The sequence below is a fragment of the Hyperolius riggenbachi genome, chromosome 7 (genome assembly GCF_040937935.1).
Source record: "Hyperolius riggenbachi isolate aHypRig1 chromosome 7, aHypRig1.pri, whole genome shotgun sequence".
Taxonomy (NCBI): Eukaryota; Metazoa; Chordata; class Amphibia; order Anura; family Hyperoliidae; genus Hyperolius; species Hyperolius riggenbachi.
Window position 1 is genome coordinate 242,319,551 of NC_090652.1, and position 26,157 is coordinate 242,345,707.

At 42.6% G+C, this 26,157-nt stretch overlaps 1 protein-coding gene across 1 annotated transcript in view; it reads left to right on the forward strand.

Moving 5' to 3' along the window:
* CCDC141 (coiled-coil domain containing 141) overlaps window positions 1–26,157 on the forward strand; it is a 268,731-nt gene that overhangs the window by 99,500 nt on the left and 143,074 nt on the right. The window contains exons 7-8 of the mRNA XM_068247372.1: window positions 21,900–22,094; window positions 25,385–25,554. Coding sequence (XP_068103473.1) covers window positions 21,900–22,094; window positions 25,385–25,554 — 365 coding nt within the window. The remainder of the gene's footprint in view (window positions 1–21,899; window positions 22,095–25,384; window positions 25,555–26,157) is intronic.

Below are 26,157 nucleotides of genomic sequence, written 5' to 3' on the forward strand. Positions count from 1 at the left end.
TTCACAGCATCAGAACTTTGTTTTTCTTACCAAAGCATCATTTTTAGCTGCATTTTTAGCTAAGCTCCACCCATCAAAGAAAACTGCCTGGGCTTTTTTCCCCTGATGCTGTGTAAAGCATGATGGGATTTCCTATGTTGTTGTTCACGTTGCCTAGCAACTGGGAGGGGTGATCAGCACACAGGACAGTTGGAACTGTCTCATGCTCCCTGTCACCTCCTTTCAACCAAAAAGATGGCTGCCCTCATGAAATCACAAACCTTTGCCAGTTCTTTTAAAACGGGGTGTGTAAGAGATTATATTACCTATCTATTTTAATTTTCATAACTATTGTAACTTAATGACAGTATGTTTGTTTAGGCTGAAGTTCCTCTTTAAGAATGACACTTCCACTTGAAATGAGGAGTAGTCACTCTAAGCTAAAACCTTCAGTATAACAAAAGGTAGTGTAAATGTAAATGTGTGGGAAATTGGTAGGTACCATTTTAACCTGGATTTGTTTCTGGCATTTCTGCATATACATAGTGACAGGGCTGTATCAAAATGGCTGTCCAGGTGACACACTCACTTCCCGGATGTTACAGCATCAGGTTCCTCTGCTGCTGTGTCCTTCAATGTCATTCCCGGTGCTCTACCAAGATAGTGTGGTTGTTGTCCTCACGTGGTCCGTCGGTTCCTCTCCTGAGGTGTGTGCACCCTGCCCCATGCCTCTTCTGTGCACAGCTGGGGTGGAGCTAGAGCACTGGCGCAAAAGCCAGGGTTATTTAAACCCTGAACAAACAGCGTGCAATGCTCTTTTGTAGTCATTGCAGCTGCAGCATTTTGACACTCTGTTTAGTCTGTCCTGTCATTCATTCCAGTTGCCAGTTTGTCCTTTTTAGTCAGTTCATTCGCCAGTCTATCCTGTCAATTAGTCCAGTCCCCTGTCTATCCTGTCAGTGAGTCCAGTCTCCAGTCTATCTTGTCAGTGAGTCCAGTTGCCAGTCCTGTCTTTCTAGTCCTTCCCTGCCAGGTCCTACCTTGCAGTCTGCCCTACCATTCCCACCTTCCAGTCCATCCTGCCAGTCATAATTTCCAGTCTCTTCTTCCAGTCCTGCCCTCCAATCTGCCCTGCCATTCCTGCCTGTGAGTCCAACCTGCCAGCCGTACCTTTCAGTCTGTTCTACCAATCCTACCCTCCTGTCCTCCCTGCCACCCCTACCCTCTAATTCATCCCTTCTGGCCACCTTGCCAGTCCTCATTGCTAGTCCCACTTTCAAGTCCTAACCTCCTGTCCACCCTGTCAGCCCTAGCTTACAATAAGGCTTACCAGACCTACTTGTCAGATATTCCCATTGTGTCTATCCTTCCCCACACTATCGAGGTTTCCGTACTGTTCGTCACCGGTGGGGTTATCCCTGGGGTCGTGACCTGGTGGCAACTAAACAGCAGAATAATCCGTCAATCGCTAGGGGTGATGGCCCATCAGTGGTGTAGCAGTAGGGGATGCAGAGGTTGCGACAGCACTGGGGTCCTTGGGATAGAGGGGCCCTCCCTCAACCACATTAGTAGCTTTTTATTGGTCCTGTACTGGTAATAAGATAATAATCACTTCTATAGATGCTTTGAATAGTAGTAATCATTAACAAATTGTTCCCGATCCTGATCTTGTACCTCTGATACTGTGGTTGTCCTTGACAGATTGTTATGTATAGAGTGCTTAGGGGGCGCAATGTAAAACTTGCACTGGGGCCCTTATCCCCTTTGCTACGCCCCTGCGGCCCATCATGCCTTGCAGGGATCTTTGGTGAAGACCCCTAGTCACTTAGACCTTTCACCACTTACACAAACATCTCTTTTGTTTTACAAACCTAAAATAATCACTTTTAAGTCTTGCTATTTATACTTATTTTCTAACAGGAAAAAAATATATTAATTAATTGCATATGTACTAGTGATGCATTTGGAAAGTTTAAGAGGTAAAATACATTTGATTCATGCCTACTTGATATTTATTGTATTAGACTTTAGATACATCTGTACTGCCATCTACTGGTAAGATTCAGATAGACAGAAAGAATATGCTTGCTCCTGAATTACTGATGTTCCTACAGTAAAAGATCTGATATTGGAGTCACTATCTTCCATAACTGATGTCCTTAGCATGAGAGATTGTATCTTGCCTATTTCTGTTCTTCTATAGATTGGTGATGTGTTGTAAATTAGATGGGCTGAAATAAATCTATATGCTGAACCTTAAAGGATAATTATCACAAAAATATTTTTTGGCTGTTTGTTGCTATAGTTTTTGCAAACTATGTTAAGCAAGCTTCTGATCGACCATTTAGGTAGTAGCTAAGTCTGTCAGTGGCGTAAATGTCAGCTTGGCAGCGACTTAAAAGTTTGCATATGCACAGGGACGGATCAAGACCAAGTTGCACCTGGGGCAAGGTCAGGTTTTGGCGCCTAAAGGTCAGGTTTTGGCGCCTAAACTGCCATTCATTTTGCCGCCTTTTTAAGAATACAACAAACTGCCCCTGGGGCAAGATACCCGCTTGCCCCCCCCCCCCCCCCCCAGATCCGTCCCTGCATATGCATCTTACAATTTACTGTGATTCATTTAATTCAAATGAAGCACTGCTGTTCTCCTGCCTCCCCCCCCCCACTCACTGTCAGACTCCTCACACAGCACTACAAGCTGCTTTTCCCCAATGATGACCTCTTCACCTCGCTCACAGTACTAAAATGCTGCCCCTGTAATCTCTGCACCTGATGCAAGTGTTTCACCTTGCTTCATGACAGAACCGGCCCTGCGAAAGCTCACAATAGATCTGAACAAGGTGGCCGGGTGTGTGGGGGGGTGGATGTCCCTGGGGGTCGCTGAGGGTCCCTGAGGTGGTATTGTATATATTAAAAGCTATATGTTTTTTATACAGTGTTATCCTGGGAGTACCTATGTTGGCGGGGAGATGAACAAGATGTGGTCATCACTGTTATTCAGTGAATTTCACACATAGGGTAGGTTCACACTGTGCAGGCAAGAGCAGGATCATCCACAAGGCAACCTAGGCAGGTACCTGGGGCCTAATGGGTGTCAGCAGGCCCGTTTTTAGCGGCGTGCGGCCCGTGCCGCCACACTGGGCACTGTTGTGAGGGGGGCGCTGTAGAGGAGGGGGGAGCCAGAGCCGCGGGGAGGGCAGCCCGACCTCTCCTTCCCTCTCCCCGGGCTGCCCTCTGTGCTCCCCCCTCAGACGCAGAGTAATTACGCAGATGGAAGCGCTGGGCATAACTACTTACCTTCCTGCGTTCCACTCGCAGCTGATCTCCTCTCGTCATAGACATTGATACACATGCTGCTTCCTGTTTAGCCGGAAGCAGCGTGTGCATCAATGTCTATGACGAGAGGAGATCAGGTGCGATTGGAACGCAGGAAGGTGAGTAGTTATGGCCAGCGCTTCCGTCTGCGTAATTACTCTGCAGTCGGAGGGGGGAGCATGGAGGGCAGCCCGGGGAGAGGGAGGGAGAGGTCGGGCTGCCCTCTCCGCGGCTCCAGCTCCTCCCTCCATTATGGGGGGGGGGGGGTTGGATCTACCTAACCTATACTGGGGAAAGCTGCCTATCTAACCTAAACTGGGGGCACCTACTTAATCTAACTTATACTGGGGGGCACCTACTTATCTAATCTATACTGGGGGGCACCTACCTATCTAACCTATACTGGGGGGGCACCTACCTATCTAACTTATACTGGGGGGGCAGCTACCTAATTAACCTATAATGGGGGCACCTACCTAATCTAACCTATACTGGGGGGCACCTACCTAACCTATACTGGCGGGCACCTACCTATCTAACCTATACTGGGGGGAAGCTAACTATCTAACCTATAGTGCGGGGCACCTACCTATCTAACCTATACTGGGGGGCAGCTACCTAATTAACCTATAATGGGGGCACCTACCTAATCTAACCTATACTGGGGGGGCACCTACCTATCTAACCTATACTGGGGGCACTTACTTATCTAACCTGTATTAGGGGCACCTACCTACCTAGCTAGCCTATACAGGTGGCAACTATACTGGCTACCTATATTGCAGGCTATCTATCTACCTAACTATCCTTTACTGGGGGCATCTACCTATCTAACCTATGCTGGGGCAACTATTCTGGCTACCTATATTAGAGGCACCCACCTAGCTAACCTGTAGTGGGGCACCTACCTATCTAACTTATACCGGGGGCGCCTGCCTATCTAACCTATACTGGGGGCAACTATAATGGCTACCTATACTTGAGGCACCTACCTGGCTAACCTATACCGGGGGCAACTATACTGGCTCACCTATGCCTGGCTACCTAAACTGGGGGGACCTATAGCTGGCTACCTATACTAGATTACCGATTTTAGGTATGTTTAGAGAGGTATTCTAAACATACCTAGCGGTTTTGGGTGCGTTTTTGTGTAGCAGATTACACATATTGTTACAGTAAAAGCTGTTACTGAACAGCTTCTGTAACAAAAACGCCTGGCAAACCGCTCTGAAGTAGCGTTTTTCAGAGCGGTTTGCGTTTTTCCTATACTTTACATTGAGGACGAAACGCTTCAGAAAACCGCAAACGTGCAGCAGGAGGCACGTTTGCAGCTTGGCAAAAACCTCAAACCGCCGGTGTGCACCATCCCATTGCAATACATTAGCCAAGCGTTTTTACAGGCGGATGCGGCCGGCGGATCGCTCCAAAAACCACTCAGTGTGCACTAGGCCTAACTGATATTTCTTTTAAAGAGACACTGAAGCGAGACTAAATCTCGCTTCAGGTCTTATATATAGCAGGGGCACGTGTGCCCCTGCTAAAACGCCGCTATCCCGCGGCTTAACGGGGGTCCCTTCACCCCCAACCCACCCCCTGCAAACCTGGGTCGGAAAAAAGGTCGCTGGACCTGATCTTCCTGGAGGCAGGGCTAACGGCTGCAGCCCTGCCTCCAGTCGCGTCTATCAGACGCGCATCGCCGCCTCTCCCCCGCCCCTCTCAGTGAAGGAAGACTGAGAGGGGCGGGGGAGAGGCGGAGGTACGCGTCTGACAGACGCGCATGGGGCAGGGCTGCGGCGGTTAGCCCTGCCCCAACCAGGAAGCGCTCCCCCGCTGCTCGGAGGGGGTTTGGGGGGACAGGGACCCCCGTTAAGCCGCGCTATAGCGGCGTTTTAGCAGGGGCACGCATGCCCCTGCTAGCTATGAGGTCTGAAGCGAGATCTATTCTCGCTTCAGACTCTCTTTAAGGGACCTCTATCACTAAAAATTGTAAAATATAAAATAAATACATATAAAATATACGTTTCTTCCAGAGTAAAATGCACTATAAATTACTTTTTCCCATGTCGCTGTCACTTACAGTAGGAAAATCTGACAGGCAAGGTCGGTGTAATGAAAAATACTGCAACCTGTAATATTTTGAATGGAATGTTCTTAACTGCGCATGTGCGCCTTCTTTCGCATTTCCCGGCTGTCATAATTTGCATCTGCCGGTGTTTAGTTCCCTCCAGGGGGAGTTATTAGTTGCCCTCCAAGGGGAGGGGGGGGGGTTATTACTTCCCTCCAGGGGGAGTTATTAGTTGCCCACCAGGGGGGTTCTTTATTCTTCCAGGGGGGGGGGGGGGGTTATTAGTTGCCCGGTAGAAGAGGGTTCTGTGTGAGAATAGGGTTAGGTTGGGTTGCATTTCCTGATACAAATACATTGAAATCAATGGTTAGGTTGCACTTTCTGATAGCTATAAGTATAAATTATTGTAACTGGTTGCAAAATATTATAAAGTTGCAAACATTTTCACCACACCGGATGTATATGTTTTCTGCCCCTAAACCAACATATTTGTGGCTCCCTTTCCATGTGCAGAAGCCCAATCCATGTGCAGCCACCTCTTTCATGTCTAACATCCTTACACAGCTTCCTTGGGCAGCAGCTACCCTCTTCCATGCATTGCTCCTGGCTTACTGCCTCCTTTTCCTGCTTTCTCTTCCATATGCAGCAAGCCCTCTTCCATGTCCAGCTGCCCCCTTAGTCAGCAGGTGCCCAAGGCCTGGAGCTGTGTGGCCTTTCCAGAAGTCTAGCCTTGTTGGCAGCTTTTGGATTACTCCATCTTACTAAATTGCAGTTGCATGGTTCAACTGGCTGTCAAAATATTATGCAAATGAATAGGAAGGCAGGCTGACATATTTGTATCTAGTACTTTTGTACAAAATAAATAAAACTGAAAATTCCCTATAAATGCACTAAAGTTACTTATTTCCAATGTTGCTGTAACAGTACGTAGTAAAAAGCTGACACATCTGACAAATTTTGGACCAGTCCATCACCTCGGACTGGTCCAAAATCTGTCAGATGTGTCAGCTTTTTACTACGTACTGTTACAGCAATATTGGAAATAAGTAACTTTAGTGCATTTTACATTGAGAGAACATTGTATATGTATGTATTGTAAATGTTTCTTTTTTTGTGATAGTTGTCCTTTAAATTTAAATTTTAGCACATCTGTTCTCCCTATCTTAATCAATTTATTTGACTCACCACCTTGGTAACATTGGTTCATTTAAAACCAAAAAATGAAAATGTTTTATTGTTTCACTATATTTTGGATATATTTTGAAGTTTTAGTTTGGTTCTCTCTTGTTTTGGTTGATTATGATTATTTTTGGTAAAGTTAGTCACTCAGGGCCTGGTTCCCTTTACTGCTATACAAGCCACTGTTACCATTGGGAATGAGCAAAAAGCTTTTAGACAAAGGTTACAGCATATTTTAACCTTTATGGTAAAGATTATTGATAAGGCATTGATTATTATTTCCTATAAAGTTCTCCTAACCCTATCAAAACAACACGGCCATCCACCAACATAGGGAATTAAAGTCAGGTGGAATATTTCTGCAGGAAACACATTTTCTATTAATAGACACCATTTTTTTGATAAATGATTCTGCTGGCATTGTATAACTATAGAGTCCAACTAAACGAAAGGACTCGCTGTTCTTTTTCATAATAGATCATCATTTGTTCAGGAAGCGTAGTACAATGTAAGGGTAAATATAGATTGTCTTCTATTTTTAAAAGATGTCTTAATGATAAACAGCCCACAATAGCATGTCTCAAATTCAAACCAAACTACTTTTTAAACTTTTATTAATTGTTTTTTTTTTTTTTTTAAATGGTCTGAAACTCAGTATTTCTTCTTTGCTCTAAAAGATTCCTTATCTGCTACCACAAAAAAAAAACTGTAGCAGAACAGCATTCAAACAGTAAAACACAGCACTTTGTTTTGCATTCTCAAGCTCCTTCAGCTTATGATCTGCATCTGAAGAGGAGATAACATTATCTTTCACGTCCTCATTTTCCGCCCAACTTGTTGTTGGCCTTGTCGTTTGAACGACAAGTCGGGTGTGTGTATGCGCAGTCGAGCGACTGATAACAGACTGTTTGCCCGATCCACTTGGCGGATCAGTTGGACCAACTGACGTTCAAACGACTGTCAGGTCCGTAAGTGTGTACAAACTACTTCTAGTTGTTCAAACATACAGTCATTTGATCAGTTGTTTAATCGAGTCCATTGTTCTGTCTAGTCCATTGTCCATTATAAGTTGGTTAACCCCCTTGCCGTTATGATTCTTTCCAAATTTTAGAGTCTAAAAGAGGTTCAATTTTTTCACTCTTTCAGACCCTAAAACCTGAAAAAAAAATCATCCTGACAGGGAGATCTGCAGCAGAATAAAAAATTTACCTTCCTGGGCTCCAGCGCTGCAGTTTTCACTTTGACCACAAGATGGTGCTAATATACATATAAACAAACTTCTGTATATTTCTCTAATATAGAGAAGTTCGTTTTAAATATTAGCCCCAGTGGATATTTGGCGATGTACACATCCAAGTGATTATATATACTCTTGCTTTAGTAGAACCCACGTGTCTCTCTCTAGAATTGATCTTGCAATAGGAAATCAAGCTCTGTTACCTCTAATTGATCAAGTAGAATACTTGGTAAGATCACTCTCTGACCACTCCCCTCTAAGGGTCAATTTTAATAACCCCTTAAAGATAATTAAGCCAAGACTTCCCTGGAAGCTAAACCCCTTCTGGCTTACGTTGATTAACACACACAGGGAAATTATACAAGAAATTAATATGTTTTTTGAATATAATAATGATCCCACTAAGCACTGTATTACTTGGGAAGCATTTAAAGCCTTCCTTAGGGGAATATTTTTGAGGGAAGTTAATAAAATAAGATCTAAAACCAGAGAGAGACATGCCCATTTGACTAGAGAGGTGATGGATTTGGAGATTGCCTACGTGGCGGATCCCACTGATGCAAAAAGGGCCTCCTGGATCCAAGCGCAGGACCTATTGAGGGAGTTCTTAATTGCTAAAGCTAATCACAAAAGGCTGTTCTTGAAGCAGGCGTTTTTTGAAAATGGGGATCAAACAGGTCATTTACTTTCTGTAATAACAAAAGCCCAAACCCCGCTAGGTCATATTAGTGCCTTAACAACGTCTAAAGGGGAATTAATTTCTGATAGGCTGGGTATTGTGAAGGAGCTTCAGAGGTTTTATATTGACTTATACTCGTCTAAAGTAAATTACACCCCAGAGGAACTAACGGGATATCTGAATTCCATTCCCCTGCTCAACCTTAATGATAAAGACAGAGCTATGCTGGATGCACCCATTATGCTCGAGGAACTTGAAATTGCGGTCAGTTCGTTCCCTGGCAATAAAGCCCCGGGGTGTGACGGCCTTCCGATCGAAGTGTATAAGCGCTACTCTGAGTCAATATTACCACATTTATTAGAGGTACTGAATGAATCATTTCATAAGGGGGCTTTGCCAAGATCCATGTCCGAAGCAACTATTATTTTGATCCCAAAGCCAGGGAAGGATGCCCTTAAGGCAGACTCATACAGACCGATATCTCTCTTAACGGCCGATGTTAAGATACTGTCGAAGGTCTTGGCGAATAGATTAGCGAAAGTAATAACATCTATAATTAAGCCGGATCAATCGGGTTTTATACCATCTAAATCCACAGCTATTAATATTAGGAGAGCTTTCCTGAATATTCAACTGCAGGCAGACAATATAGGTGATAGGGCTGTTCTATCACTTAATATCGCCAAGGCCTTCGACAGTGTGGAATGGCAGTATTTATATGCAGTGCTAAAGGCGATGCGATTTGGCCCGTCCTTCTTACAATGGGTAAAAACAATTTATAATGCTCCCACAGCAAAACTTAGAGTTAACGACTCAATGTCCCCGAGCTTTGCTTTAGGGAGAGGCACCAGGCAGGGATGCCCACTCTCCCCTCTGCTCTTTGCAATTGCCATTGAGCCACTTGCGGAGGTAATTAGGTCTAATCGATTAATAAAGGGTTTTAAATATGGGGAGGTGGAAGAGAAAGTCGCGTTGTATGCGGACGACACGCTGCTTTTTTTACAAGATACTAATGAGTCCCTAGAAAATGTTATGTATACTTTGACGGATTTTGGTAGATACTCAGGTCTTATCATAAATTGGGATAAATCCTCCATACTACTTCTAGACAAGGCTGACTCTGCTCTGCCAAGATGCTGTGACCAGATTCAAAAAGTTAACACTTTTAAATACCTGGGAGTAGTAATATCTAACGATGCAGCTGAGTATGAAACCCTTAATATTTCTCCACTGATAGTCAAAATACGTCAAAAGCTCAAAACCTGGTCCAAGCTATTACTGACCCCGGTCGCCCGAATTAATCTGCTGAAAATGGTTACCATGCCTCAATTGCTATATCTTTTACATAATGCACCAGTATGGCTCTGTCTTAAGTTGTTCAAAACCATTGATAAAATATTTAGGGATTTTATCTGGGGGCAAGGTAGAGTGAAAATTAAGTTGCAACATTTACAATACGCTAAGGAAGAGGGAGGGCTGGCAGTTCCAAACCCGTGGGTGTATTTTTTAGCCTCGCAAATGCAACACCTGGTAGGCTGGGAGGACAGTCAATTGATGGACTCTAGCAGGTGGCTGCTTAATAAAGTGCTGGGGTCTAATTCAATTTATGCTGCCTTAGAAGCTGGGATTGACGGATTAAAAAACAGAAAGGAATATACTCTTCTACTCATGCAAAAAATCTGGGACAGGGTTCGTTCAATGCAAGATATTCAGGGGATTACTACCTATACCCCGTTATATGCCCGAAATCGTCTCCAGGATTTAGCTAACTTGGAGTTTTTGAAAAACTGGTCCAAAGAGGGAACTCTAACATTAAATCAGGTACTGACTGATAATGAGCATGTGAAACCGTTGGTTGATATTCAGGTTATTTTGAAGAGACCCCTCACTACTTTACTGAGCTTCCAATATATGCAATTAAAACATGCAGTCGATAGTCAGCGGGCGACGCACCCGTTACGTTTGCAACCAGCGCCCCTTTTTAAATTAGGAAGCCAGTATAAGGGGCGTTCTGGGTTTATCTCAGTATCGTATACTATGATACTGAGACTGTTTTTGAAAAAGTTCCCCCTTAAATGTTTCAATAAATGGCTTGAAGATGTGGGCGATCTAACGGAGGAGGAATGGGTTAATATCCTTCAAAATGTTCCTCTGGTATCTACCAACGCCTCTCAAAAACTGTCCCAATTAAATATTCTGCATAGGAATTTACTAACTCCTAAGAGACTCTACTCTATGAAGTGTGGAGAAGATCCAATTTGCCCCAGGTGTTGCAGAGAGCATGGAGATTTGGTTCATATGATTTGGCGGTGTCCAAAGTTGCATAGATATTGGGGGGAAGTTATGGATATCATAGATGCTGTTGCTAAACAAAAAATAACTAGATCTATAACACTATGGGCTCGATTCACAAAGCGGTGATAACTCAGTTATCACGCCTAAAAGACTTTAGGCGTGATGACCTTTTCACCACTGAGTTATCACCGCTTTTTCCTGCTCTTCGCGCGAAGTTACCGCGCGTACGCGCGCGCGCAAAGTCCCATAGGGTTTAATGGGAGCTTCGCGCGAAGCGTCGGGTGCTGCGCGCGCACTTACGCGCGTACGCGCGTACGCGCGGTAACTTCGCGCGAGTTTCTTCTTATCATGCCTAAAGTGAGTTTAGGCGTGATAAGGGCCTTTTCACCAGCGTGCAAACACTTTGCACCGCTTGGTGAATCAAGGCCTATGTGTTCTGGGATCATCCCTGGATCTGAAAGTACAAGAAAAAGTACAAATAATGATTCTGCGCCTATTATTTCAGGCTAGAAAGTTAATTCTTATGCAGTGGAAAAGCTTGAATCCACCAAAAGTGGAAGATTGGATAAAACAAGTTAATTCCTACCTCAACTTGGAGAAAGTTATCTATCAGCATAGAAAAGCTTCTGGGAAATTTGACTTAATTTGGGCTGGGTGGTTAGATACTCCAGGTCTTCCGGACATTTCATTAATTCAAGATAGGTTATTTTCAGGTGGCTCCTAAGGGGCATGGTCGAGGCTGCTACTTTGAGGTTATGCGTACCTTTATTGTAATTCGTTTGTGATACATAGTACTGCTGCACTATTTTTGTTTTTGTTTGTATTTAAATACAGAAATGTTGGTATATATACATTATACGGTTTAATAAAGGCTGTTTAAAAAAAAAAAATATTAGCCCCACCCCCGATGGCATGCCGCCACCGCCGCTCCGATTTGCCGCCGGGTCCCCGGAAGAATAGCGGGGACATGGGGAAAGACCACACACTGCCGGGGAGAGAGGCTGGAGTCCCGCTGCGCAGCGCGATCGCCCAAAACTAAAGGTGAAGCACTGCACTGCCTACCCCTAGACCTGAGCTCGGGATCACCGCTAGCAGCTTCATTTTTCTACCCCTAGCTCAGGTCTGGAAAACCGCCAAGGAGGTTAAACAACATGTAGATTAGGTTATCACCGCTTTGTTGGTCAGTGTGTACAGGAAGCTTGAACAACTTGTTGTTTTCACTTCAAGTCATTCAAACGACCAGTTTAAACGGCAATCAGGTGTAAAGTTGGACGTGCGTATGCAGCTTTAACTTTGCTGAAAACAAGCTCTCTCTGCTTCAAGCATGCTCACAGTTCAGAAGAGCTCACTAGAAGATTTTAATATTTAATTATAACAGCTATGAATAAAATACAACGGCAGCTTTCAGAGCAGATAAACTGTACTTTGGGAACTTCTAATTTGTAAATGGACAATATTACTTGTGCACAAATGCAAATATGGTAACTGAATAGGTAATAAAAATTAGGAAAATACATTTTTAGTGAATGTTGCGTCAGAGTTTTATTACACTTTAAACGATTGTGGATATTTCAAAGTTGTCCTCATTTAGACAGAAGACCCTATTCTGCCATCTTTTCCAGTTTCCCAGATCATTTCTTGCTAATCTTAAATGTGTGCCATTATTGCTACTCCTGGAGTGTGGTATATCCTACAGAAAACAAATTGAAAATAACAAAATGAGGGTTTACAGGCAGTGTCAGTAATCAGTTTAAAAACACCACTTTTTATTATTACAATATCATAAATAGTCAATTGTGACGCAGCACAGTAAAACACCTCCCTAAATCACGTAAATTTCAGATGACATAGCCTAACGCACATTCCACAGCCTTCCCGCTTCCCCAGAGGCAAGATTTCAACAAGTCCACAAGTTTTGCGACAAAGGAGAAATAAAACCATAGAGCACGAAGTCTCAAACTACAACTACGTTCAAGATGCTCACAGCGCCCCCATCGTCCAGCCAATTAGGCAGAATGCTTTGTGTGATATATCGAGTGGTAAGTATAATTGCAGCTGAAATCAGCAGGCATAGACTGGCACAGTGTATGGTGCAGCCACACAGTAGATAGTATTGGAATGGGCGGTGCAGTGGTCACTCCGTGGAGTGGTCACCCTGTGGATAAGAATGGCTGCCCGCTTGGTATATCACACAAAACATTCTACCTGATTGGCTGGATGATGGGTGTGCTGTAAGCATCTTGAACGTAGTTGTAGTTTGAGACTCTGTGCTCTATGGTTTTATTTCTCCTTTGTCGCGACCCGTGAACTTGTTGAAATCTTGCCTCTGGGGAAGCGGGAAGGCTGTGGAATGTACGTTAGGTTGTATCATCTAAAATTTACGGGATTTAGCGATGTTTTTCTTACTGTACTGTGCTTTTTTACTGTGCTGCGTCACAATTGACTTTTTATGACATTGTAATAATAAAAAGTGATGTTTATTTTCAATTTGATTTCTGTATCACCTAGCACTACAGCTACGTGCCATGTGTCTGAAGTGTCGGGACACACACTAAACTGTTCTTGACTGCGACAGCTCGTTGTGGCAGTCTTGGTTGAGAATCTAACATTTATATACTGTAGGTGTCCCTCAAGGTCACTGAACGAACCGACATTTGTTTGGCAGCCAAGTCCATTGCCAACGTCCCTCCTCCTCCTCCTACCTCCACAGAGACAAATCCCATCACTGTACAAACCAAAGAAGAAATATTTATATTTAATGAAACATCCACAAATCTGAGACAAAGGATTAAAATCACTAGTGGGGCCCATATTTCTAACTATCACATTATACACATCATGGATAAGTCACAAATACAAGTATAGGTCTGTCTATATAGTATCCAAAAAGTTACAAAGTATTCATGAAATAAAATGCTGGAAAACAATAATATATATAGCCAAATGTGTATATATATATAACCAAAAATGTATACTTCTAAACAATTCTATCTAATTTATAAATATAAAACCAGCAGCATTGCATATAAATGAATCAAATAAAAATGTTCAAATATCACATTTATAATAAAATGTCAGGGTCCGTTTCCACTACAGCGAATGTGCATGCGTTTTCTGCATGCAGATTCGCATAACCCATTAAAAATAATGGGACTGTTTCCATTCTGTGCGGTTTGTCATGCAGGAAAAATCTGCACAGCAGAACCATCAGAATTCGCACGCCGCACACCCGCACGTGAATCGTCGGTAATGTAACTAAATAAGAAAACCGCGAGCATATTAGTCTTGCGGTTTCCCCGGCATTTCCGCATGCGTTTTCGCTGAAAAACCCATGTCAATGCTTGCCGGCATTGACATGGTTAAAATTGCATTGTGAAAACTGCAAGCGATTCTGCGTGAAAATCCGCATAGAAACGGCAACGAAACCGCAACCACATGCGGATTCGTTGCCACGATTTTCCCGCAGAAATCACGCCGCAGTAGTGGAAACGTACCCTCAAGAAGAAGTTAATGGATTGTCTCCAAAAAATGTGTCAAAAGTAGAATGAAAAAGAATTGGTTCAAGAAGGAAAAATAGGCAATATGAGGCAGTTAGTGTAGTAAAGGTGGGCGACTGGCTATTAACGATACAATCCCATGGATGATTGATCGGTAATCGACCGAAAACAATTAGTTGAGCGCACTAACTGCCAAAAGCCCGCTAGCCAATTGGATCAGATTAATGGAATCGATCTGTTTTTTTGGATTGAATTCATCATTCTGCTCAGATTGGTTAGCGCGTTTTTGGCCTATCTTTGCTGATCAACTACCATGGGAAATGTTCGGAAATGTTTAATTAATAGCTACCTTAAGATAGCAGCAAAGCATTGCTTGCCTCCAACTCCCCCACCACCCCAAACAGCCATATTTTGCTCCTCCCCAGCATCTACGTGTTATTATTTACCAATTGGTGGTCAGTGTTCTCATCAACATCCATCTCCCCTGCAATAAAGTTTATAACAGCAAAGGACATGTGAGTCTTCTGACTGGCATCTGTACACTGTGAGCCTGCTCAGGGCTGTGTATTGGGATTGAAAGCTGTAAACTGTATAACACCGATTCACAACTCTGAGTGGGCTCACAGTGCCCAGCTGCCTGTCAGGAAACTCACACATCCTTTTCACTTATCAGCACTGCTGCAAAGAGATCACATAAGGAAAGAAAAAATACAGTGGGGCCTTTCAGTGCCAGTGACAAGGGATGGTGGAACTTACAGTGCGGCTGTAGCCACATCGGAGCTTCAGGAGAGACAATGTTTCAGAAACTTGCTGGTCAAAGGGGGCAGGAGGGAGAAGGGCTCATGCATTCACTTCTGTACATTCAGGTGCACAGTATGGCGCCCTGGCAAATAGTTGGTGCTCCAGGCAGTGGCCTGGAATAGATGTGCCAAGAAACTGCCCTGTCTTTTAGTACTCTTTGTAAACTTCTATTGACTTGACTTGAGACACTTTTGCATCACTTCAAATGAATACTCTGGAATGTCTGCTAGTGACTGATATGTTTCATAGAAGCAACAGTGTAATTCCAAATCACACAGTTAAAGTAACATTAACTCAGGGGGTAATATATTCCAGGCGGCTGCTAAGTGTTTCAGCCTCCGCTGCTGCAATGAACAAGCACCTTCTCTAGGTGAGTCCGTAACTATTCTCTCCGCCTCTGCAGTGAGCAGACATGTACCAGATGCCTTATCATATAAACTAGCTCATTTCCAGAGGTAAATGCACATTACGAAGCTCAATTTTGAAAGAATACCACTGAGATAAGAGAAGATAATGGTGTAACCTGAGGAGATACCAGGTGCAATGAAAGTACACTGTCTATTACAAGTCAGCTAATAAGCACAAAATGTCTTGATAAGTTCAGTGCAGGCAGACTTTGCTACTCTAAAATGAATTAGCTAAAATCTTTTCCAGTTTGTAAAGGTTGTGCTAGGGGTCTGATTTATCAAGCTAAGGGAATGCATATTGTAAGCTTATATTGCTAAGGAAACGACAAAAAAAGAGGTATGTTGCCCCCTTGAATGTATGCAGCTCACCTTGGGTTGTTGTTGAGAAAGTCATTACTTGCATGTCAGCAAATAAGGCTTATGAGCAAAATAACTAGTGGTAGCCCGGCATCTAGCAATGGTTGGTGATTCTCCAGTCTTGGTAATCCTCTGTATCCTGGACAGGACAGGGTAGCTGTTTCCAGATTCCCCTCCCATCTTAGGTTTAGGTGGACCGGTAAAGTCAGGGAGGGTTCTCCAGTGTGAGTAATGAAAAGATCTTTATTATTGTAAACACATAAACTACGTGTTTCTCGAGGGGACACCCTCACTTCATCAGGGGAAGTCTACAAGATCTCAGGTTGTGGTAGCCATGATTGATATGTTGGTTGTGATCACATCCTACCCTGCAGGGATGTCCAGAATCACACACTTGTACTTACCTTCATGGTAATGAATAGGGTAAAAGTGCGTACGTTTTTTCCATATTCACAGCTACCATTACACTGCTTGGTGAGCAGGATGCTGCCATCCATTTTCAAGTAAATGTTAATAGGGTGGCACAGTGGCGTATGTTCTTAGTGTTTAGGTGGGCTTCCTCTCAGCACTTCAGGTTTCTCCCACATTCCAAAAATATACAAATAAGGTAACTGGCTTCCTCCAAAATGTACCTGTGATGGACTTATAACCATGGTAGGGATTAGATTGGGAACCCCTCTGAGGGAAAGTTAGTGACAAAACTATGTACTCTGTAAAATACTGTGGTAGATGTCAGTTCTACATTAATATAATATACACTAGTGACCTTAGCCCTTTTAAAAACAAGCTAGGTCTGTCTCCGCGCCTACCGCGTGCATGCACGTTCCAGTCCGTTGCGCACGCGCACCCGCCACATGCCCAGCCACCCGCTCGCACGCCCGCCTGGCAGCGTCCCTCTCGTCCTCCCTGTGTGAGGCTGGGTTTGTGCTGCGCACATAGCAGTAGCAAAAAGCACGGACCCAGCTACGTAGGGACAGTTGTCTATTATTATAGAAGATACCATAAATGTGTGGTGATCGTGAACTGAGATGTCTAATAATTTATTGCCACCACTGATGTAACCTAGCTGTGTCACTTGTTACTGTATGCTCCATTCCCTATTGCCTGATGAAGCGGGGCCACACCTGCGAAACGCGTTGCTTTGACATTTTGGAGTGTATAAATACAATATGGTTCCTTACATAATAAGATTTCTCCAGAGTCTCTGAATCTTTTACTGAAAATGTTCTGAAAACAGGGCTGGATTTACCATAAGGCACTGTAGGCACGTGCCTACAGGCGCCTGATGATGGAAAGGCGGCTCACTCCCCTTCCCAGAGTGCCTCCTTCTCTTCCTACCTATGCAGAGTCCTGGTGAGAGTGTAAATGAGAGGTTACTCACTAGAGTTGGGCCGAACCTCCGATTTTAGGTTCGCGAACCCTGTTCGCGAACTTCCGCGAAAGATTCTATTCTATCAACTGGAAAAATGATAGAAAACATGTTTCAAAAGCTCTAATACCTGGAGCCACACCTAATTGAGTGAAATACACATCACTGCTGGAGGACCCGTCCACCCTCCCTCCTCCAAGCAAGGTCCTTTATACCATTTGCCTACCTACACTAATTAGTTATGGGACAGCTGCTACACACTCTGCTAGGGAGATTTTAATTCCTCCCTCCTCCCTCCTCCCTCCTCCCTCCTCCCCTTCTCAGCTGCTACACACTCTGCTAGGGAGATTTTAATTCCTCCCACCTCCCTCCTCCCCTTCTCAGCTGCTACACACTCTGCTAGGGAGATTTTAATTCCTCCTCCCTCCTACCGGAGGGAGGAGGGTCTCTTCTGCCAGGGAATTATACTATTTTAAAAACCAGTATACATCATACCATAGCTGGTACATCATACCATAGCTGGGAATACATACATGAGTATACATCATACCATAGCTGGGAATCGAACCCAGATCTCACTGTGTGGTGGACACGTCACCCTAAGCACTGTACCACTACAGAAGTAAGTGAAGCTAGCCTAAAATGTAACATTTATGCTCAATGCAATAGAACCATTAGGTTGCTTAAAGGAGAACTGTAGTGAGAGGTATATGGAGGCTGCCATATTGATTTCCTTTTAAGCTATACCAGTTGCCTGGCAGCCCTCCTCCCCTCCTACCTCAGGGAGGAGGGTCTCTTCTGCCAGGGAATTATACTATTTTAAAAACCAGTATACATCATACCATAGCTGGTACATCATACCATAGCTGGGAATACATACATAAGTATACATCATACCATAGCTGGGAATCGAACTCAGATCTCACTGTGTGGTGGACACGTCACCCTAAGCACTGTACCACTACAGAAGTAAGTGAAGCTAGCCTAAAATGTAACATTTATGCTCAATGCAATAGAACCATTAGGTTGCTTAAAGGAGAACTGTAGTGAGAGGTATATGGAGGCTGCCATATTGATTTCCTTTTAAGCTATACCAGTTGCCTGGCAGCCCTGCTGATCTATTTGGCTGCAGTAGTGTGAATCACACCAGAAACAAGCATGCAGCTAATTTTTCCTTTTAAAATAATACCAGTTGCCTGAATTGCCTGCTGATCCTGTGTCTCTAATACTTTTAGCCACAGCCCCTGAACAAGCATGCAGATCAGGTGCTCTGACTGAAGTCAGACTGGATTAGCTGCATGCTTGTTTCAGGGTGTGATTCAGCCACTATTGCAGTCACAAAGATCTGCTGGACTGCCAGGCAACTGGTATTGTTTACAGGAAACAGCCATATCACTCTCAGTTAAGGTTCCCTTTAAAGGAGAACTGTAGTGAAAGGTATATGGAGGCTACCATATTGATTTCCTTTTAAGCAATACCAGTTACCTGGCTATCCTGCAGATCCTCTGCCTCCAATACTTTTAGCTCTAGACCCTGAACAAGCATGCAGCAGATCTGGTGTTTGACATTTTTGTAAGATCTGACAAGATTAGCTGCATGCTTGTTTCTGGTGTGAATTAAAATCTCCCTAGCAGAGTGTGTACCAGCTGTCCCATAATTAATTAGTGTAGGCAGACAACTGAGTCAAATGGTATAAAGGACCTAGCTCGAAGGGAGGGTGGGTGAGTGGGTTCTCTAACACTGAAAGCAGTGTGTTTGACAATAACATGTCTGCTGACAGTGAAATGGAGGCTAAAAATTTTGCTCAATACAGCATTATGGGGCGAATCGAACTTCCGCAAAAGTTCGCCTGATGCAGGCGAACGCGAACCCCCAAAGTTCGCCTGGAACCGTTCGCAGGCGAACTGTTCGGCCCAACTCTATTACTCACCCTGCTCTTGGCATTCCACTGATGAGACCCCTCTCTACCTAATACTTTAAGGGCACCTCTAGCTACTTAGTATTAGGTAGCCAGAAGTACCCGTAATATTAAGGGGCACCTGTAGCTACATATGATTGGCAAGGGAAGTGAGGGTCATTTATGGCTAAGTGAGGGACATTTATGGCTAATGGCTACTGTGAGGTAAATCTGGGCCTGTCTGATGATGAAAAAAATTAACAATTTCCTTGCAATTTTATGTTGAAGAATGTTAATCTTAGACGGTTTCAGTATTTGCCGGTGCTAGTAAAAAAGGGCGCACAGGTATGGTGGACAAAAAGGGCACCGCATAGACTGCAATGCAAAATATCGGCTATTCGGCGTCCAACAGGAAAAAAGGGCGCCCAAGAATTAGCGGTTACAGGGATCGTGTGAACAAAAGTTTTCGTTTACAAAATAACGTTTATAACAAATATCGTTTACAAGTTCGTTTTGAGTTTGTGTTATACTTATTTTTTCGTTTTTAAATTTTGCTTGTATCAGTTTTTACTTATTTTTTCGTTTTTAAATTTCGCTTATATCAGTTTTTACTTATTTTTTTCGTTTTTAAATTTCGCTTACAAAAGTATAACAACTAAATTTTCGTTTACACTTCTTTGATTATTTAAAAATTATTTTTCATATGTATAATGCGTAAATACCGTTTTCAACCTTATTGTATTAGAAATACATCGCTTTTGGTATTAACTTTTGTTTTTACACTTATAATGCGTTGATTATAGTTACTAAAATATCGCTTTTAATATTACTGTTATTTTAAGATTTCTAATGCGTATATGATTGTAAGGCTATCTATTGTATTGTATATATTTATATATATATAGGCACCACCAGGGGGGTCTTAGGGTTAGGCACCACCAGGGGGGTCTTAGGGTTAGGCACCACCAGGGGGGTCTTAGGGTTAGGCACCACCAGGGGGGTCTAGGGGTTAGGGATAGGTACAGGGAGGGCTCTGTGTGAGAGTAAGGTTAAGTATAGTTACAGCACAATATATGTAATATATACAATTTATTAAATTATGTATATTTAAACAAAGAGGGGGTCTAGGGGTTAGGGATAGGGAGAGATCTGTGTGAGCCTACAGTTAGGTATAATTACAGTAAAATATCTGTAAAACCTACCATTGCATTGCTATGCTTAATACAAATGTAAATATCATTTTTGTTATAGACGCTATTTGACGTTTCTTTTCAGAATTCGTTTGTTGTTATAGATGGTATTTTGCCATTTCATTTCCGTTTATTTAACCTATTTAGCACTGAATTTTCATTTACAACCTTTTAAACAAAAAATATGGCTTTGCATTAAAACTTACAATTTCGGCTATACCCCGCGCCCTTCTTTCCAGGCCCCCTTTTTTGATACACGCGTATTTGCCTGTGTGATGTTTTACAGAGTGGTGTTCCCCTCCCCATCTTTATCACTAGGGAATTTAGCCACTTTTCTATACCAAATAATGTTACTGAGCTGATGGCAATAAACCAAATTGGTTGTAACATGCTCCACCAGGTGTTTTCATTCACTTTCAGCAGATACAGGTGTGCTTGTCTGCCCTGCACATCATCACATGCACATTTCAAGCTCTAAGTACTCACATCCTTTAAATATAAAAGTAAATTTACAAAAATGTCTTTTGAGTGTTTTCTTGCTTGCCGGTGGCTCACAATGTATTTTTTTATAAGGTATGAAAATATTTCCCAGGAGAAAACCCAGTAGAAGAGTTAATTGAATATAGGCCAATGACTCATTTTCAATAATGTTTTCTCCTGAGTTTTCTCCCTAAAGATCAATTTTATTTTGTCTATAAAATAACTTTTCAGTATCTATTGAAAAAATAGTTCAAAAGGTAATATCAAATGTATTTTGAGTATTGACTTGCTTGCTGAGGGCTTACATTTTTTTTTGTTAAAGTTAATTGAATAAGGGCCAGTTATCCCAACAGTAATAAATACAACTATACAAAAAGAGTGCAAAAAAGGAAGGAAGAAAAAAAGGAAGAAACATTTTACAGATCACTTCCAAATAATAATAAATTGTCCATGATTACTGCTGATCATCGCACAGGATTGAAATACAGAGAAGTGACATAATTATTATTATTATTATTATTATTATTATTTATTAGATTTATATAGCGCCAACATATTACGCAGCGCTGTACAATAAATAGGACAGACATGGTCTACTACAACAACTAAAAATGCATCTCCGTTATGAAAATGTTTGCATGAAGATTATAGACATTAAAAGAATAGTCACAGTAGGAGAAAATTAAGTAAAAAAAAACCTCACAAGAAGTAAAAGCAGCTATTTTGAGACAGCTCTGCTAAACAAAGTAATACAGCTGTGTGTGGGTAGCTGCCACAAAATGATGATATGTACTAAGTAATAATGGGATGTATGTGATGAGGACTGCAGCATCTGTGATTTGGCTTAAAGCATAATTCTCATGAAACTAAAAAAACATGAGGTTTGCTCCTTCTGCAAAGTTTTAATGCCCTGGGAAGTCATGTGTACGTATCCTAAAAATTAGCAAACAACTTGTTTTTTTAGTTACACCACAGGTACTCTTTAAATTGGTGTTTGGTTCATAGAACTTAGAGGAACCACACCTATAAACTAAAAAGTTAACATAGCAAATGCTCAAATCTTGATTTATTGTCTGAATTGAAAAGCATAATTTGACCTTTTTGTTTAATATGATATTTTATTCTTCTTTACAACTTTTTTGTGATCGGTAGGAATGGAATTCTGCTATTGATAATCTGAAGTCAGAAGCCAGTAGACTCTCTGCAGTAGGAGACCATGCAGACATTGAGGAACTAAAGCGATCCCTGCAAAAATTAGATTCCCTCCATGCGGAGTTCTGGGAACTGATGGATCAGAGGCAGGATATATTACTGGAAGCCAACTACTTTTTTAAGTGTGTTAACAAGGTAAGCGAGCAGGAAAAGAGTCAAAAGACTAACGACTGTAGCTACTACGGTACATCTTGCTATTCCATTAATGTGAATGCTTTTAGCGGACTGAAATATGAATAAACAAAACGCAGAGTTCTAATAAAAGAAGTCATGTATTGCTATTTAGATACAATACAGGATGTGCACACAGCAGCTCATTAGTGGGTACTTATCCGTTAGCCGGGCGCATCCGGCAGGTGGCGCTGTTGTAGCGAATTTCATTCATGCTTAGTTAACGTAGTGCTGTGTGAATGGAAGCGCCGCAGGTGGCGCTAATTACATTGATACGGCACATAACAATACCAGTGTTAATGGGAACTAATATGTATTTCAAGTGGCCGGAACTGTTACTTAATGCAATTAAAATGAAGGCGGCGGCAATTTAACAGATGAAGCCGCCGCCTTCGTCTGTTCTTCGTCTTCTTCTCCCACTTTGCCCTCCTCTGGCTTCTATACAATGCTGGCAGCCTGCGGGGACATGCGTCTCCCCCCAGAGTCGTTCGTCGCGGAAGGGAATCCTGTTTGTTTTCTTGCGACGAACGACTCTGGGGGGAGACGCATGTCCCCCCCAGCTGCCAGCATTGTATAAAAGCCAGAGGAGGGCAAAGGGGGAGAAGAAGACGAAGAACAGACGAAGGCGGCGGCTTCATCTGTTACATTGCCGCCGCCTTCATTTTAATTGCATTAAGTAACAGTTCCGGCCACTTGAAATACATATTAGTTCCCATTAACACTGTTATTGTTATGTGCCGTATCAATGTAATTAGCGCCACCTGCGGCGCTTCCATTCACACAGCACTACGTTAACTAAGCATGAATGAAATTCGCTACAACAGCGCCACCTGCCGGATGCGCCCGGCTAACGGATAAGTACCCATTAGTGTTCTGTTGTGGAACCATAAGCTGACTGGCAGTCTGCAGACCTATATAAATGGCAGCAGGGTCGGTTCTAGACTTCCTGATTTGGAATTATCGCTCAGCACCCAACAATTTACTCTGCTTTATTTAATGTTCTCACATGACATGCTGCAGCTCAACACAATAGTACACTGGCTGGCTGTGAGTCTTTAACAGACAAACTGCTCACCCTCAGCCACTCCATTTCTCCTCAGTCAGGACAGCAGTGCCACCTCCTTCTTTCTGCTGTGCAAGTCAAATGAAACAACGCTTCTATCCTGCCTCCCAACTCCTCACTCACTGTCAGACTCCTTACACATTACAACAAGCTGCTTTTCCCCAATGATGACCTCTTCACCTCGCTTCTCCTCCTACTCTGACTGCATGCTTTTAGTGTAAACACAGTAGAATCATGCCACCCCTGTAATCTCTGTATCTGATGCAAATGTTTCACCTTGCTTCATGAGAGAACAGGCCCTAAATGGCAGAGTGCTGTCTGGGAGCATTTGTTTCTCTTGTGCTTGGCCATCAGCTTGTGTTTGGTGGCAGCTCCGGGTCTCGCCTGCACTCATCTCTTTGGTGTTGCATGCGGGTTTGTGGGTCCTGATGGTGGCAGAGCTCAGGGCGCCACCTGTCATGTGCACCAGAGTTTGTGTGGAACCATATGCTCCAAGATATCTTCACATCTTCAAAAGATTTTAAAAAATAAGCAACTACAAAGACTTTATGAAAAACTTGCAAGGAGTATGCACTATGGAAGATGATGGCATTACATAAATCATCATCAATAATAATAATAATAATAATTGTTGTACTGTATTATACAACTGACAATGGTGTGGTTGTGATGCTGAGCCACAGGCCTGCAATAGCCATGTAAGGAGTGGAGTAATGATGGAATCAGAACATTTGGCCTACATACTTGTTGTAGGTCAGATTGTGCCAAATCGGCTATTTTCAGTGTTAGTCAAAATCTCAGCAGCAAAGTATCTTTTTTTTTTTTTTTTTTTTTTTACAAATCAGTTATATTTTGTAAAACAAGAACAAAAGTTAGATATTAAAGATATTATTATTAGTTTTACTATTATAGTTCTATTATTTTAAACCTACAGCTATCTACAGGACATTGGGACATTCATGCAAAATGCTCCCTTCATTTAAGTTAGGTCAGGGCCGGATTTATACTTTTTCTGCCCCTAGGCCTAATATGTTGCAACTTCCCTTCCTTATGCAGCAGAGCCCCTCCCATTCCATGTGTAACATTCTTGTACTGCCGTGCCTCTCTTTAAAGGAACACTATCGATTGACATATTTTTTTCACTTGAGATAGGAAATGTTTGGGAAGTGCTGCTAAGTACTGGTGAATACATTTGAATCCTTATCTCTCTGTTTACTGTTATCAAATCCCTTTTACACTTTTCAGATGGCAGTCTTCTCTAATCTGACACCAGAGCCAGCCATGAGGGGAGGGGAATTCCCTCACAGAGCATCTGTTAACTCTGTGTGTGCAGAGAGCTCAGACAGAGACAGGCAGACCTTTCTCTCACAGAGAGCAGAGAAAATGTATATTATGTACAACATAGACATTTGTAATTGTGTGTGTGGAACCTGATATATAAAAACAAAAGCCTGTCAGGTAATCTGCTTCAATATTACACTGTTCTTAGCATGTCAAACAACAGAGATTAATACCTCTGCAAATGAGGCATTCCAAACGTAGGTAAAATCTGCACACAATGAATTACAGCTTTTGCCTCTGATATTTAACATGAAAAGAAGGAAAATGTTTCCACAGCTACTTAGACATTATTTGTACATTGTCATTTTAGAACACATGGTTTGATAGAGTTCCTTTAATGAACAGCTCCCTTGGGCGTCAGCTTCCCATTTTTGATGTGTTGCTTCACATTTGCTGCCAGCCTCTTCTTTCATATGTATCAACCTCTTTTTCATGACCAGGTGCCACGCTGTGCTGCAGCCGCCCAATGTCTGGTCCTTTGTGGCCTTTTCAGAAATTCAGCCCTGGGTTAGATCATCCTTTTCAACTTAGCTCACCTTGGCTGTGGCAGTGCTTTTCCAGAAAAGTATGTATAGCGAAACCACTACTCGCCCTTCTCTCTTTTGTTGGAAATAAGGAGTGAAAAAAGGCTACTGGAGAAAAGAGAGGACCTTGAGACGTGGCTTGAGGGTTGCTGGAGTGGATAGCTCATCAATCATATTGTCCGAGGTGTCAAAACTTTGAAAGGGGTGGGTTTTTTTGAGAGTTTTAAGGAGCTCAGAGTTCCCCTTTAATTTACCAATAATTTACTATAAAATTCTGATGTGCAATGTGCCTATGGCTGTTTCAGTAAAAATCCTTTTCTTTGCAGGCTTTTGACAAATTAGGGAGCATTCAGTCTTACCTGAAACACTTGAAGATGCAAAATCTCCATATGACCGAATTATCAGCAAAGCAAAAGGAAGCTGAAGAAGAAATCAGGAAATGCACTTCCGAAGCCTTCCAAAAGGGGCACACTCTCTTAAAAAAGTCACCTTCTAAGTAAGATCTTTTTAATTTTAGTATTGGTGAATGTAGAAATTAAAGGACCACTATCGCGAAAAAAAAGTAGGCAGTTAAAATCTGACAGAACCGACAGGTTTTGGGCCAGTCCATCTCCTCATGCACAGCATTTCCTGAACAACAGTTTAACTGCCAAAATACCGTAGTAAGACACCAGCCAGCCCCCTTATGCCCTTACACATTATTTTGTCAGTTAGAGTTTGCAAATGCTGTTGAAAACAAAGAAAACCCTGAGAATCCCCCACGAGGAGATGGACTGACCCAAAACCTGTTGGTTCTGTCAGATTTTAACTGCCTACTTTTTTTTGCGATAGTGGTCCTTTAAGAAGTAATTAAGACACACTAAATAAGAGCCACTCAAAGGAGAAAAAAATGTTAAGTATAGCGTTGGCGTGAGGCAGCAAACTTGCTAGTTTTGGGCAACAAAACATTTATTATCTCAACAGGCTGAAGCCCCGCCCTTAAGGTGAACAAAATCTTTTAGTCTCATAATAGTTGTTTTGAGCTGCTTAAAAGGAAGAGATGCCTAAAATAGCAATAATTTTGTTCACCTGAGGTGTGAGCTGATGAAACGGATCACAA